The 15,671-nt window shown below is 37.3% G+C and overlaps 1 protein-coding gene across 1 annotated transcript in view; it reads right to left on the bottom strand.

Moving 5' to 3' along the window:
• Positions 1 to 8,833, bottom strand: part of cybb (cytochrome b-245, beta polypeptide (chronic granulomatous disease)) — a 43,400-nt gene extending 34,567 nt beyond the window's left edge. Inside the window, exon 1 of the mRNA XM_072585103.1 lies at positions 8,772 to 8,833. Coding sequence (XP_072441204.1) covers positions 8,772 to 8,816 — 45 coding nt within the window. The 5' untranslated portion in view covers positions 8,817 to 8,833. The remainder of the gene's footprint in view (positions 1 to 8,771) is intronic.
• Positions 8,834 to 15,671: the final 6,838 nt, after the last annotated feature.

The raw sequence follows: 15,671 nt of genomic DNA, 5'->3' as shown, positions 1-15,671 counted from the left end.
CCCCACTGAGGACATTCCTTCATCTCATAAGAATGTCTCTTATTATATAACTATGTCCCTTAGTTTGTGACTCCTAGCTAGTGGAAACATCTGATCAATATTATCCTGTCAAGTTGTCTCAAAATCTCATATGTTTCAACAAGATCATCTCCTATCCTTCTAAACTCTAATTTATAATGGCCTAATTTGTTTAGCTGTTGGTGATAAGTCAACCTCTTCTTTCCAGAATTAAGCCTAATATGTCTTTTGAGCTGCTTTCAATGCTAGTAAATTATTTCTTAATTACACAGACCAAAACTGTACACAGTACTCCAGGAACAACCTCACAAACATTGTCAGTTGTAAAAATTCTCTTTATATTTAAACTACAACCCCCTAAAGTCAATCAATTTCCAAATTCTAGTCTTTCCATGAAAAACTCTTTGCTGTCATTCTTATTTTAGGGCTAAGTCAAGAGAGGAAATAGTTTCCTTCACCTCAAACAAATTACATTTCTATACTCAATGTACTATAGGTCTAGTCGATGCAACTTGTCCTCAGGTTTAACCTTTGCAGAACACATTCTGTAATCTTATCAGCTTTTATATACAAATAGATATTTCCCTTGAACCAAAACTTGACCATATGCGCAAAGTAACAAGGATAACAAGTCTATAGATGAAGAGAATTTGCTTTCAGAGCTGTGCTATTCACTGGAAGTAGGATGGATAGCACTAAAATTTCCTGATGTATCCAAAGAGAACCCATGCTGATAAGTTATATAATTCAGGCTGAAAACTATGAAGGAAATTACTTGGAAGTAAGATTAATATAAGCAAGAACAGATACAAGAAGTTCAATTAAATTACTATACTTTCTTTGTACATTGCATAATGTCAATTTCGATTGGTATTTGCTATTCAGACATATAACAGACAGCAAGGCAGGAAAAGACAGTGATGAATCTGGATTGCTAAACTGGAATATAACAAGGCTCAACTTAATTTTACTTCAAGTAAGCATGTAGATTGGTAAGATGTTTTCATTCATTCAATCCCAGGGTTTCAGCTAGCTATAGACAAGGAAGAGTAGCAATTGGAGTTAAAATGCATAATTGGAGGTGAGTCAATTTCTGTGGTGAGACTTGTTATGAAGGTGTAAAAATGTACCGTACCTTTAAGAGAGTGAAGGACTTAGCAAGCCCACAGTGCTGAAGAATTTACAATGTAACATTTGGTCCAGCAGCTAGCACTGGCTGAGTTGCTATGAGACAAATAAACAAATTCAAATTTGGCCAATTAGTTTAAATTATACCCCAAAATACCAACTTCCAATCAAATTTGAATTTAGTATCTTGGCTATAGTAAAAACTAATCCGATGAAACAATCCGATGCTTTGGGAGTCCAAGACCAGGAAAAATTGAACAATTGAGGGGAGAACTGCCAAGCCACCAGCATATACAGACTGCCCGAAACACAGCTCTCTAAAAGGTACCATTATCTATTAATGACCCGTGAAACAGAAGTCTCTAAGAAGAAAATCTACAGGAAGATACAAAGGGAAGATTTGACAGCTGCCTGGTTTTGAAATTTGAATTTTTGGTAAATCTTACACGGGGATTTATCAGACTATTATTACAGAAGGGAAAGTAAAAGATAGGTTAGAGAAAGGAGTTGTAAATAGTTAATTATTCTCTCATGCTTTAAGAAACAGTGGTTAATTTTTACTTTAAATAGGTCTTGGCCTTTTGAATTTGCACAAATTACTGCACGAGATAAATCTTTTCTGTGTTGCTAGTTTAAATTAAGTGTGGGGGTGGGAGGGGGAAGGTGTCGTAACAGTTGTCTGGGATTTGAACTCGGGACCTCTAGTAACACCTGGACCAGATAAGTTACAAGCAAAGCTTAGTATTTGTACTAATTTTGTGGCAGTTTATCAAGTGCTCTTTGGAAATCCATAAACTCTACTTCAATCTGTTTGCTCTCATTAAGAAAACTCATAAATTTAATTAAACACAGTTAATATCTCAGACAGATTAAACTGCAATGGAATAATAGGCTACATTTAAAGAAGAGAAGTCTTGGGTACAGTTGAAGTTCATTTACACAATGGGGAAAAGTAATAGAAGCAAAACCAGGTGTCTTTCATCAAAGATGATAAGATGAAGCAGGAAAAGAGTGCATATGTCAGATTGATAATATAATTATGAACCAACGTCTCTTAGAAAGGAAGAGGTCAAGTGAAGAAAATAAGAGGCAAAGTTTGAGAATGAGAAGAAACTGTTAACTAATCTAGAAGTCTGACTGAGTCAAAAAATTAGTAAGAAGAGCAGTGATGCTCATTAGAGATCCAAAGAGGATTTACACAGGGAGGAAAATGACATGGTTGAGATAGTAAATGAGTATTTTGTATCGATCGTCACCAAGCCGGATGTCTGATGAAAAAGGTGACACTTAAGGCTCTGGATGGATAAAAAAATTGATAAAGAGGAGGGATTCTAAATATTGACTGTGCCTAAAGTTGATAGGACACCAGGACCAAATGGGAAACACTCGGGGATACTAATGAAAGTAAAGGAAGAAATTGCAGATGCCCTGGTAACAACCTTCCAATCCTTCTTGGTGGTGCCAGAGAACTGGAGAATCACAAATATTGCATCTTTGCCTAAAAAGTCATGGGAAGATAAATCAATCAACAAGACATCAGTTGGCAGAGAAATTTGTATAGATAAGAAATAAAAACAAAGCCCTGGTGACACTCAGAAGATCTGGTAGCATCTATGTAGAAACAACAGTTAATGTTTCAAGTTCTTCGGTACTCATTTAAACCTCAGTTTGAACTCAGATGCAGCCAGTAATGCTGAGTGTTTTTCAGATTTCCAGTAACAGCAGTATTTTGCTTTGAATTGTATCAAAGAGAATGTTGCACAAAATCAAGTGTGAGTACCACTTGATAAAGATATTTGATAAAGTGCTACATAAAAAGCTTGACACGAAGTTGAATTTTTGAAAGTAAAAGGGAAAGTGGAAACATGGATCCAGTGTTCGTTGAGTGAAAAGAAATCGAGTAGTTGTGAATGGTTAGTTTTCAAACCAGAGAAAGGAAGTGGGATTCCCCAGGAATTGATATTAGAACTGCCATTTTCCTTGATATACTGACTAGAAATTGGGTGCACAAAGCAGAATTTCAAAATTTGTAGATGATACAAAACTTGGAAATAACTGCATGGAGGAGAGTAGTGGACTTGCTGAGGTCCGTGGCCTCGTAAAGTTCTGGGCATTGGTGATGGGAAAGGGAAAATTAGTGTTGTTGAAAGTAATAGTGATTTTAAAAAGTCATAAAGTATCCAAAGACTTATAAATAGAGGCACAGCATACAAAATCAAGGCAGTTATGATGAGCCTTACGACTGGATTTATCTGAGTATTTTGTACAATTCTAGTTATTATATTTTGGGAATGATATAAATGCTTTAGCAAGGGCGCAGAAAAAGATTTACTTGAATTATTCCATGGCTATGGGACTTCAGTTATGTGGATAGGTTGGAAATGTTATATTTAGAGAATAGAAAGATGAGAGGAGATCTGATAGTTGCTCAAAATCACAAGGACTCTAATTAGGATAAGCTAAAGAAAATGGTTCCTGTTGGAGGAAGGGTCAAGAAGGATGTAGGAGGAATAGTCAAAGAATCGATGGCAATATGAATATTCTTAGCACTAGAAATAGTGTTTGGATCAGGTGAAGTTGGTTACACACATTTACTCCATAAGTAATGTTGGATATCATTCTAAGTTACCCTGGGAAGGAATTGTTGCATTTTTTTCTTTTAATGTGAATTACAAGACAGAGGGTGGTGGTGGAGGGTTGTTTTTCAGACAACCTGTGACCAGTGGAGGCCTGTGACTAGTGGAGTGCCACAAGGATCGGTGCTGGGTCTTCGACTTTTTGTCATTTACATAAATGATTTGGATGTGAGCAAAAGAGGTACTGTTAGTAAATTTGCAGATGACACCAAAATTGGAGGTGCAGTGGACAGCAAAGAGGGTTACCTCAGACTACAACAGGATCTTGACCAAATGGGCCAATGGGCTGAGAATTGGCAGATGGAGTTTAATTCAGATAAATGCGAGGTGCTGCATTTTGGGAAAGTAAATCTTAGCAGGACTTATACACTTAATGGTAAGGTCCTAGGGAGTGTTGCTGAACAAAGAGACCTTGGAGTGCAGGTTCATAGCTCCTTGAAAGTGGAGTCACAGGTAGGTAGGATAGTGAAGAAGGCATTTGGTATGCTTTCTTTTATTGGTCAGAGTATTGAGTACAGGAGTTGGGAGGTCATGTTGCAGCTGTACAGGACATTGGTTAGAAGGATGTTGTGAAACTTGAAAGGGGTCATAAAGATTTACAAGGAGGTTGCAAGGGTTGGAGGATTTGAGCTACAGGGAGAGGCTGAGCAGGCTGGGGCTGTTTTCCCTGGAGCGTCAGAGGCTGAAGGGTGACCTTATAGAGGTTTACAAAATTATGAGGGGCATGGATAGGATAAATAGGCAAAGTCTTTTCCCTGGGGTCGGGGAGTCCAGAGCTAGAGGGTTTAGCGTGTGAGGGAAAAGATATTAAAGAGACCTATGGGGCAACTTTTTCACAGAGGGTGGTACATGTGTGCAATGAGCTGCCAGAGGAAGTGGTACAATTGCAACACTTAAAAGACATTTAGATGGGTATATGAATAGGAAGGGTTTGGAGGGATATGGGCCGGGTGCTGGCAGGTGGGACTAGATTGGGTTGGGATATCTGCTTGGCATGGACAAGTTGGACTGAAGGGTCTGTTTCCAGGCTGTACATCTGACTCTACTGATACTTTGTTTACAGTCCTGTTCCAAGGCATGAATGTATATGGTGGGTTGGAAATTATTTGATCTTTGCTTGGTGTGTTCTCACTAGCAACTTTTCAATAAGTAACTTGTTTTGCTACAATGACTGCATTGTTGGCAAATGTCTTCACTGATGTAGTATTTTGGAACCACATCTGTGACAATGTATTATAGCATTTGATTGTTTAGTATTTTGAGTTGATGTTGTTGCACTCAATTTACTGGTCAAATGAGAGGTCTACCTTCTCTGGTCAGATTGTGTCTTGTGCTTTAAGTTTGCATGTAGAATGTTCTAAATTAAATTAAACTTTTGCTGTGTCATGTTTCTTTTCTAGTTCTTGATTCCACCTCTATTTGGGCTGGTCTTCTAGAATTAGATCTACTTTCAACAGAAGTTCAGTGACTGAGAGGCCACTCTTGTAAGTTCCCTAAGCTGCATGGTCTGATTGCTTCATTTATATATACCATTTGCAGACTTTTCTGGAAGTTGATACCTGCCACTGAAGCATAATTTCACTCATGTCTTGTTTGTTCTGTTGTTTATGTAACACATGATGTGATGTTTTTAGAGAACTGACTAACCTGTTCTTCATTTGATTTGGTGCCCAAATCTGAAGCTACTTAATATTTAGGAATTGTGTTTTCCACATTTGCCAATTTGTTAATCTGTCAAATGGATTCAATAGCTTGAATTTTTCAGTTGGAAAGGTCTATATAGACATATTTTGTTACGTTGTTTGATCATTCGTAGGCATCTGAAGTTGTTGATTATCTTTGTGATGTGCATAATGGATTTTACAATTTTTTATCTTTTAGTGCACTAATTTGTTGCCTTGTATTCTTTGTTCATTAAAGCTGTTGTTGAATCATTGTTGTAAGTCTAAAACTGAAAGCTGTCAAAGTTTCTGCTGTTCTAACTGCTGTTTTCAAAGTAAAACTTGGTTTTCCATTTCCAAAATGCCATCTTCTTAGAGATGAATAAAAATATTCCTTTTCCAAAATGGCTGAAGGATTTCCAAAGCTGACAATTTATGATAATCTTTCCAGCATCTGAGGTTTATTTCAGAGTTTGGTGGCATGTAGTCAGATTTGTGCATTTTTTAATTCCATTTTTCAGTTTAATAATTTATATCAATAAAACTTCCAATTTGTTGAATAAAATTTGAATTTGTCATTCAAACAGTCAAAATAATAAAAAATCTCACTAACTTCACTGTTAGTGCCTTCACTGTACCTGAAGAATTACTTTATTTTCTGCTTTTGTCTTTTCCATCAATTTAATAGGTCAGAAATTTGATAACTCATTGTTAGAAGTCTTAACCAAGTTCCTCAGTGGGTTTTCGGGTAGTAATGAACCAGATTAAATGACTAATCTCTCTCTTCTTTGTGAGTTCATGTACCTGTTGTAGTCTGCTCTGGTACAGAGTCTGAATTTTTTCATTCTGGTGTGTTCTAATTTCTTCCACTCTGACCATTTATACTCTGTGAAGTACAGATATCACTACGAGGTTGTTCCAGGGTCCTAATATCCTTACACAATAAAATTCTCCTTGCCTAACTGAAAGCCAAGCTTGTAAATGAAAATGCCATCTAGGTGGGGTGCTCGTTAGAGAGTTGATGTGGACTCTCTGGGCCAAATGGCCTGCTTCAATGCTGTACGGATTTTATGATTGAACCTAGCTAAGAGCATCTGTCATAAATCATGCTTGAAATTCTCTTAGTCATTGTACCATTGGGCTGGGCCTTGAATCCAGAACAAAGTTATTAGAAAATTACATCTGTTCTTAGAAATGTTTGCCTCCTATGCCCATTCCTGGCCTACTTCCAATGATAGAAGAATACATAAACTTTTCCCTTTCAACAAATCATGCTCCAGATTGCTCACCATAAAGAGTAACTATAGGATAAGGTAGAAATCTAGGCAGAAAATGAAGTGAACTACATAGTGTAACAAGTGATCCTGGTTGCTAGCCAAAAATGACAATGTCTACAAACAAATAGTAAAAATTACTGCTGTCAGATGATTGGCAAATAATAAAATTAACCATTGTCATGATTTTTTCATTGGTACAGTCTTGCCCTGAGGAATACTAACAATGACAATGCAATCATTGGGTTGACAGTACAGGAATAAAAGAAGGGAATTGGTGTGAATTAATTTCGCTTTTAATTCGGTACCAAAGAAGAGTCATTGGACTTGAAATGTTAACTCTGTTTGCCTGCTACGTTTCTCCAATATTTTCTATTTTAGTTCAGATTTCCAGCATTTGTGGTATTTAACTTCCTCTTTGGTTTAAAATTAATGTTCAAGTCATCATAAGTAGAATGAGAGCAAAGATTAGTAAACTTTTTTTTCTTTCAGTATTGCATTAACTTTTGCAAGTTTTGAATTTCCCTTTATTGAGCACATACGTCTAAGTAATCACAACTCTGCATAAATTGTTTTGTAAAAGTTCACTTTGAATTTTTGATCAGAATAAAAAGATTAAAATATTCCCTGTTTCAGTTCCTAACTTACACCAATCTGAATGAAATATACGTGTCTTGCAAGCATGTGCTATTAATAACAATTAATACAATTAATTTTGATATACTTCAATGATCATATTGACTGAATAAAAATTTCTCCAGAATCTTCACCAATTTGGTAGAGGTGCTTATAAAATTTATTCTAACTTTTAAAAATATTAGCCTCTCAAGTCTTTAAAAAAAATCATTTTGGGGATGTGGATCTCACCCTTAAGAGTGTCATTTATTGTACAACCCTAATTGTCCTGACAGGTCAGAGTGGGTTACCTTGCAATTAACAAATTCTTGAACTGACTAATTCAACACTTGCAGAGTTGTCCTCTTATTAACATGTGCCTCATTACCTTCATTACTGATTCATTGTAAATTGGATATCTAATGCCTTTTGCCGTTATATTACTGGACTAGAAATCCAACAATCTGAGCTAATAAATATATAGAATGAGAGTTTAATCTCATCGTGGTACCGTAATTTCAGAACTTTAATACATTTCAAATCTTGGAAATAGAACATTTAAACATGTCCTGGAAGTGACTGGCTTGCTGTAAGAATGCTATTGTCTCTTAATATCCTCCAAGAGAAGGAACAATGCTGTGGAACAGTCTCATTTATATGCAACTCCAGTCCCACTCCATTACAGTTGATTCTCAGCAACTCTGAAGTAATTTTGAGAATGTATTTAATTGTATCAAAACCACTAACAAATGGAACAAGACAGGCTGGAACAGTTGAAGAAGGTAACCCAATTTAACCCCTCAGGGCAATTAGGAGTGGAAAATATATGGTAGCATTAAGAATGACATCCTGGGATGATTTTTTTAAAAAGAGTTGAGAGAGTAACTTTTTAAAAAGTTGGACTAATTCTTTTTAAGCACTTCTATTATCTGACTGAAGAGTAGAGAAATTTATTTGGTAAATATGGTCTTGTGAAATCAATAGATTTGAAGTGAATTAAAATGAATTGTTCAAATAGTTGTGACTAACACAAGCCTCTAAGGTGTGTAATATATGTATTTTCATACTTGAACCCAAACACTTAATCTTCATTATTTACCTAAAGCACCATCAAAGTAAATTTTACTTCCAACTTATGAGCAATTTTAATACATTTCCCTGTGTGATCTGTATTTTAATTTTTACTTTTTTATTTTCCAAAGAAATACAACTGAAAGCATAAGCATTTCAGATCTCTAAAATAGCAGACGCAAAATAACAAGATATAAATATAGCCTCAAAAAAATTAATCTGCAAAGTCTTCAGTTTTAAATGTGTATTTTAATCAAACTATTTTGTTTATGAAGGCTTAAATTAGCCAATTAATATAACAAGAGGATTCAAATAAAATGTGAAAACACAGAACATTTCCACATTGCTTTTGCTTTCAGAGTACTTACAATCACGAAGATGGAAACTCCCTCGTTCACCAGCCAGTTTCCCATTCTTGGAGAAACTATGAATTTACCAGCTCACAGATGTGAATTTAAGCAAACAAATAAGGAAGTGAGAATTTTGTTGATAGTTGTGCAACCGTTCTCTACTTGTAGAATAAATTAAGTGAATAAAATTAATTACATGGATATCCATGGATGCTAAAACTATTAAATATCGTTTTTTCTTTGTTTTTCGTTTAAGGATGTGGATATTATTGGATAGGCCATTATTTATTGCCCATTCCCAATTGTCCTTGAGAAGGGAGCTGTGTTCTTGAACTTTTGCAGCCCTTTGGGTGTAGATATCTCCATGCTGTTGTTGGATTTTGACAGTGAATGAATAGCAATATAGTTCCAAGTCAGGATGATGTGTGCCTTGGAGGTTTGCTGGCAGATGGTGCGGTTCCCATTTATCTTTTGCCTTTGTCCTTCTAGGTAGCAGAGGTCACTTGTGTAAAAAGTCCTGTCAGAGGAGACTTGGCAGAGGACAGGAAATGCAAATTTCTGTTAGGGATGTCAATTGTGACTCTGACCCCATGTAGGCTAAACTTGACATGAATCTTTTTCCATCTGTAAACTGTTTGTGTGGGCTGCTTTACCAGTAGGAAATTCAAAGTTTTGATCCAGCAGATTTGTTTTCTATTCAACTCACTCATTCTTGTTTTTAGGACATATCTGGCCCATAATATGGGCATGGTATTCCACTTCAAGTGGAGGCAAAAAACTTGGTGGGTATGACAACATAATTGAGTGAGTGTCCAAAAATAAGATGTTTGCGTCGGAGAGTTGCTCCTCAAAAGGCAAGTCGACCTTCCAGCAATCAAGTATAAAGAACCTCAACAGTAGGCATTTGTGTCCCAAGAATTGCACCAATTGCATTTCAGATTTGGTGGCTTAGCTCCAAAAGCAAGGCAGCAACTGTGGCTGAGAGAGCAGAAGATTGCACTTCAGCTTGTGCCAAAGGGCATAGTTAATGTTTAAATAAAAGGGAATACTTATGGTTGAAAGGCTTGGTGATATGTTACCTTCAGAGGTGCTGCATGTGCCTGTGCCAAGCACAACTTGAGGATGAAAAGCATGGGGTATGTGAACAGCAGAAGGGAGTCATGCTTAATCAGGGACATCATGTAAGGCCATGCAGGAGTTTGGGCTATGTTGATCAGGAAGATAGATGGTGGATTAACTGGGAGGGTGGGGAGTGCCATAGAATCTGTCCATGGCATCTTCAAGGCTGCAGGCAGCTCCAATCTGGGACTTGTCTGATTGTATTGGCTAGCTGAGGGAAGGGCTATAGTAATAGGAAGAAACTGATTGTAATGGGGTGAGATGTGGTAGTCTAGCATACGGGTATCATCAAGGAAACACAGTGACTGTACCTGCATTTGGGAAGGGGATCATGGGCATTAGGATCATGATTGTGAGGGGTTGTGATGAATAGTAACATAAAGGGCTCAAACGAAATGGGGGATGGTGAAAGGTCATTGGGGAAATAGGGATTGCGAGACAGTAGGGGAAATGCAAAATGGGGGTTTATTGTAGATCATAGGAGAGGCTGCAACTCATTGCAGTGAATACAAATTGTGAAGATTGGACACTTTGTACCATTGTTTTTCAGTTCAATGTACTTTCAGTTTCAAGAAAGCTACTCACAAAGTGGAAGAGTATACTTCTAAATAACATTGGAGGGTTAAGAAGTGAGTTTCTGAATTTTGACCTAGCGACAATGAAGGAATAGTGATATAATTCTGAGGTGAGGATCTTGTGTGGCTTGATCCCCTCCAGCATTTCATAATCACCCCCAATCCAATGTCCGTTTCTCTCCTATCCCCTCTCTGCTGTCCCTTTCCATTATCAGTCTCCCATATTCCACCTTGCCTCTCTCTTGCCCATTTACTATCTTTCTACTGCGTCTTCCGTCCTTTTTTTTCTCCCTGCACTTTTCTCCTGGATGACATCCCTATCTTTCTTGCTTCTCCCTCTCTCCTCTCTCTTCCCCCATTCCTTTCTAACTTTTACGGTTCAGGCACAGAGCCATGAAAAGGTTGTAGTGGGTAGGGGCAATCATCTAATAGTTAGAACAGGTACGACAGTGTAAGAATTTGGTCTGGGGTGGCCATGCAAACCTTTGTGTTTGTCCTTCAGAAAGGACAGCAGATACCATCAGGAAGTGGTCAAAAACCAATGAATTGCAATTGCATCCTTCACATTATGGTTGTTTCCACTGAGAACAATAGACCTCTCCTTGCACAAGGTTAGAGGGAAAGGAAGGAATGGTAAATCTGGTACCTAGGCTATTCCTAGTTAATTACCTGCTTGACTAATCAGTGCAGTCCAATTTACAAAACTTCCAGTGAGCAGGAGCAATGGTTGTGGTCAGGCAGAAAGAGGAGATAGAGTTGTGCTGGACTTCACACGTTGTGGTTCTCTACCCCCTCATTCACCAGGCACCCTCTGAGACCCACCTTGTCGTTATCCTCGCCCCTCACAAAGGTTGTACTGGTCCCAGGTACCGTGGTTCTCACCAAACTTTGCACAACATGCGGGAGTTAAATATTACGTTTTGCTTTTAAATCAAGGATTGTCACCAAGCTAATTTTGTCCAAGTCAATTCACAAGTGAAAAAAAAGTAACTCCGGCCATTTCTCAAGTCCAAGTCACTGATTTGAGTCAACAACTCCAGACCATACATAGAGTTACATCCATAAACTAAAATCTTGTCACTTGTATAACCATTCCTGCGGTACAGCAATTTGCACTTAAGTGTGAATGGCCCCAAGAACACTCATTGCTAATATCCCTATAGGCCCCTCCCTATCTCTGAAATCTCCTCCGTTCCACATCTGCATCTAATGTTCATTTAATTCTGATCTCTGGTGCATCCTTGTTTAAAATGACTCCACAACTGTTGGTTTTACTTTCATTCGCCTCGATCCTACAGTCAGGAATTCCTCCTGCTGTAATATCTCCTTACAGGCTTGGTGTCAAATATTGCTTTCAAAAGTTCTTTTGAATTACTTTGAGACATTTTATTGCATTAAAAGTGCTACATTAATACTCATTACTATTGTTGTTATGAGCATTAGAGAAATAGGTAGATCATAGAATGAGGAAGTTATTCAAACTCAGTAATTTTTAAACTAAAAATAAACTGCTGTACAGTGATATTTAAAGACTGTGTGTTTCTTTCAGATTCTTCAGAACAGTCTGTAAATTATAGTACCAATAAAAAGGGAATCGTTTTTTCCTCCAGATTTGTATTTGTTGTATGTGTGAACTATAATTTCCCATGTCAACACAGTAAAGGTGAATATTAGTTTGAAATCATAATGTAGTGGGTATCTTGATCCACTCTCAACACTAAACTTGTGTGCAGAAACTACAGAACTGGAATAAAAGACTAAAAGTTGAACAGTTTATTTGAAGACAAGTCAGTTTCCCTTTTGGTGTATTGGTATAGTTACAGAACCTGCTGTCATTGCAGTATCTGTATGAGTACACTGCAGTGCTAATCACAGTAAATGAGATTAACATGACCAATTTAATACACAGGAAATTCAATTTATATTTTACTGAGATTAACTAACTTCTGCATATTGACGTCATTTTGTTTCACCCAGGTTAATTAATCAACCATCAAATGGTTAGCACACAGTTGTGTGAAAAGCTATGACATTATGCCATTGTAAAACGTACTGGGTATTTCACATTTCAAAATAATTTGCTATTCCTCATTTTGTATTTTGCACAATGTCAGAATTACTCCCATCTCCTTAACTTAACATAATTAGCAAATTACAAGGGAAGCCTAAATGAAAAATGATCATTCTACTCATATTGCAGAGAGAAAGACTAAGGGGCTCACTGCAATGAACATAAGCAGTGACTCATTCTTCTGTTCTTCTATTCAGTTCCTTTGCCTATTTTTGGGCCAAGGCTCTAATGCAGTTTTGTGTCAAGTGACCTGGTAGACTGGAATCATTGAAAGTCCTTGACGCAGAAAGAAGCCCCTTGATCAGTTGTGACTGCTAGTTGAAAAATGAAACATCCAGCTTAATCCAACTTTCCACTATTTGATCCATATTCCTACAGGTTACAGCACTTGAGATACATTTCCAGTCATCTTTCAAATGAATTGAGGGTTTCTCCCACTACTTCGTTTCAGATAATGAGTTTCAGACCACAACCAACCTTTTAATGACAAACATGTTCCCCAGTTCCTCTTTAATCTCTCCACCAATCACTGTACACCTGTGCCCCGAGTCACTGATTTCTCTGCTAAGGTAAGTTGGTCCTTCCCATCTGCCCAATCCAGACCCCTTACAACTTTGTATACAATTAAATACCTCTTCAGCCCCCTTTGACCCAAGGAAAACAATTCCAGTGTATCAAATCTTTCCTCATAGCTGTAGTTTCCTAGTCCTGGCAATATTATCTGAAAAGTCTTCTTTACCCTCTCTAAAGACATTCACTCTGTGGTCTTTGATAGCAAGAACAGATTGCAAGCTGGGAAAAGACACAGTATTTATGCTGAATCCAAAGACTGGGGGTAGGACGTAAAGGGAAAACTGAGTGAATGGGTGGAGATGGAGCCTAAAGAGAATTGAAAAGGATAGGTAAACAAGGAGATTATGGATTAGCAGGTCAAGGCAAGACAAAAGCTGAATAAGTGATAATAAAGAGCTAAGAGCAGAAGAAAAGGGGTTAACTGTGCTGAATGTAACCCATATAATATGGTAATGAATTTAGGAGTACGTTAGGGTGACTGTTTTAAAGGCAACCCATGTCATAACAGGGTGTGGGGTGGATAAAGAAACATGGAAGGATGGAATCAAGTTCTGAAGTTCTTGAACTCAATGTGGAAGAGGCTGTATGGTCCCTGAGTGGAAAGTGAGATGTTGTATGTTGAGTTTGTGCTCAGGCTCATTGGAGCATTGCAGCAGGCCTGTGACAGTGAACTTGGGAGCATGGGATAGGTTCTTGCAGGGAGTGAGGATGTATATTGCTGGTAACTTCCGCATATAGGCATACACCTCATACTGGTACCAAAGTACAGCCAACTTCCTGTGACTCCCAAAGCTGTCAGTCAGCTGGGCAGAGTCAGGTTTGTTCTCTCCATAGCTACCTCTGCTTCTTTCATCTCTTCCTGGTAACTAGTGCCATTCTGTCCTGAAGTGAATGGTGAAAATTAGACAGTATGGGCTTTCTGATCTCAAATTACAATTAAAGATGTACTTAAAGCAAGAAGATGTGAACATGTTACGATCCAATGGGGTAGTATAGTCACATGTATGCATTTAAATATGATTGGATAATACAGTCATGTGTACTAACCCAGAATGTAGACAACATGAACTTAGTTCCATAAAGACATGGATGAGTGAATGTGTAACCTTTTGATTAGCAATTATTGTCTGTAGAAATAGTTGATTGGAAGTTTGTAATTGTGAGCTGTACACCATTTTTTGATATATACATCTCCCTTGCATGCATGAATAAACATTTAAACCAAGAAACTGGAGTCGAGTCTGTTCTAAAGAGGGAGTACAGGATAAAATCCTTCTTTCACCCACTGCCATCCTTTCTAACTGTGTACAAAGACCAATTGGTGTGAATGTATCTGCGCTGGCAGAGGTTGTATAGAAATAAGTACTTTCCGCTAGTGCACATACTGTTGCAACTGCTTTCCACCCAATAAGGCTGACAGGTGAGAAAATTATGACCCATGACTGCTTCCCTGCTTGCAGAGCTGTCAGATAATGGTATCTCAAAGGGTGCTGAAATTCCTGCCCCATAAACACTATTAAAAAGTTATTAAGAAGGAAATGAGAACACATGGACTCAACAGGGATATAAGAACAACTTATAAGAGATTTTACCAAAAAAGGAGGGAAGGAATAGCAAATATTGGCCCTTTAAAGATTAAGACAGTTGAAATTATCAAGAGGAATCAACAAACAACAGAGATATTGAATAAATTCTTTTTGTTCTTTATACCTGCCTGGTGACTTGTAGAAACTGACATAAGTACACAGAAAGGGAAATCAGACAGCTAATAAGAGTGAGGTACTTAATATAATTTAATAGTATCAGATTAAATACACTTAAAAAACCAAACACTCAGGACATGTTGGTCTGCACCCCCGGTTCAAAAGAAGTAGCTTCAGAGAGATTTGATGTATTTTCCACTTTATTTTTTTAAAGTGTTTATGATTTTCCAAAATTCCCTAGATTCTAGAATAACCTCAGGGGACTGGTGGTTAAAGAATAGCTTACTGTAGAAAGGCAATAAAGAGAATACTGGGAAATGCAGATGTGATTTCCAGATATGGGTCATCAGGAAAGTGCTAGAATCTCTTATTCAGGAAGTCTTAACAATATGCTTAAACTCTCAGGTGATTGACCAACGTCAAAATGTTTTTTATAAAAGGGAAATTTTGGATGACAATTTTTTTTTTAGAGATCTTGAGAATGTAAAATATATGGTAGATAAATGTAATGTACATAGATTTCCAAATCCATTTGATAGAACAGCACAAAGTTAAGGTACAAAATTAAGTCTCATGGCATTGGTGGTAATATATTATCATGTATCAAGGATAGTAAAGAAGCACAGAGTAGGCATAAATGGCACAACCTCAAGTTAACAAGTCATAACCAGTGAAGTGTCACAAGAGTCAGTATTTGTCTTCAGTTATTTATGATCTATATCACTGATTTTGAGGAAGAGAAAGAAAATAAAATATCTCTGCATAGCTGGGTGGGAATGCAAACTATGAGGAAGGCAAAAAGATGCTGCAAAGAGATATGGACAGTTGAATTTTTTTTTTCTTTATATGCTTGTGGGATATTGGCTTTTCCGGCTGG

The sequence above is a fragment of the Chiloscyllium punctatum genome, chromosome 15 (assembly GCF_047496795.1).
Source record: "Chiloscyllium punctatum isolate Juve2018m chromosome 15, sChiPun1.3, whole genome shotgun sequence".
Lineage (NCBI taxonomy): Eukaryota > Metazoa > Chordata > Chondrichthyes > Orectolobiformes > Hemiscylliidae > Chiloscyllium > Chiloscyllium punctatum.
Note: the sequence above shows the minus strand (reverse complement) of the source record. Positions and strands in the feature narration are given on the sequence as shown.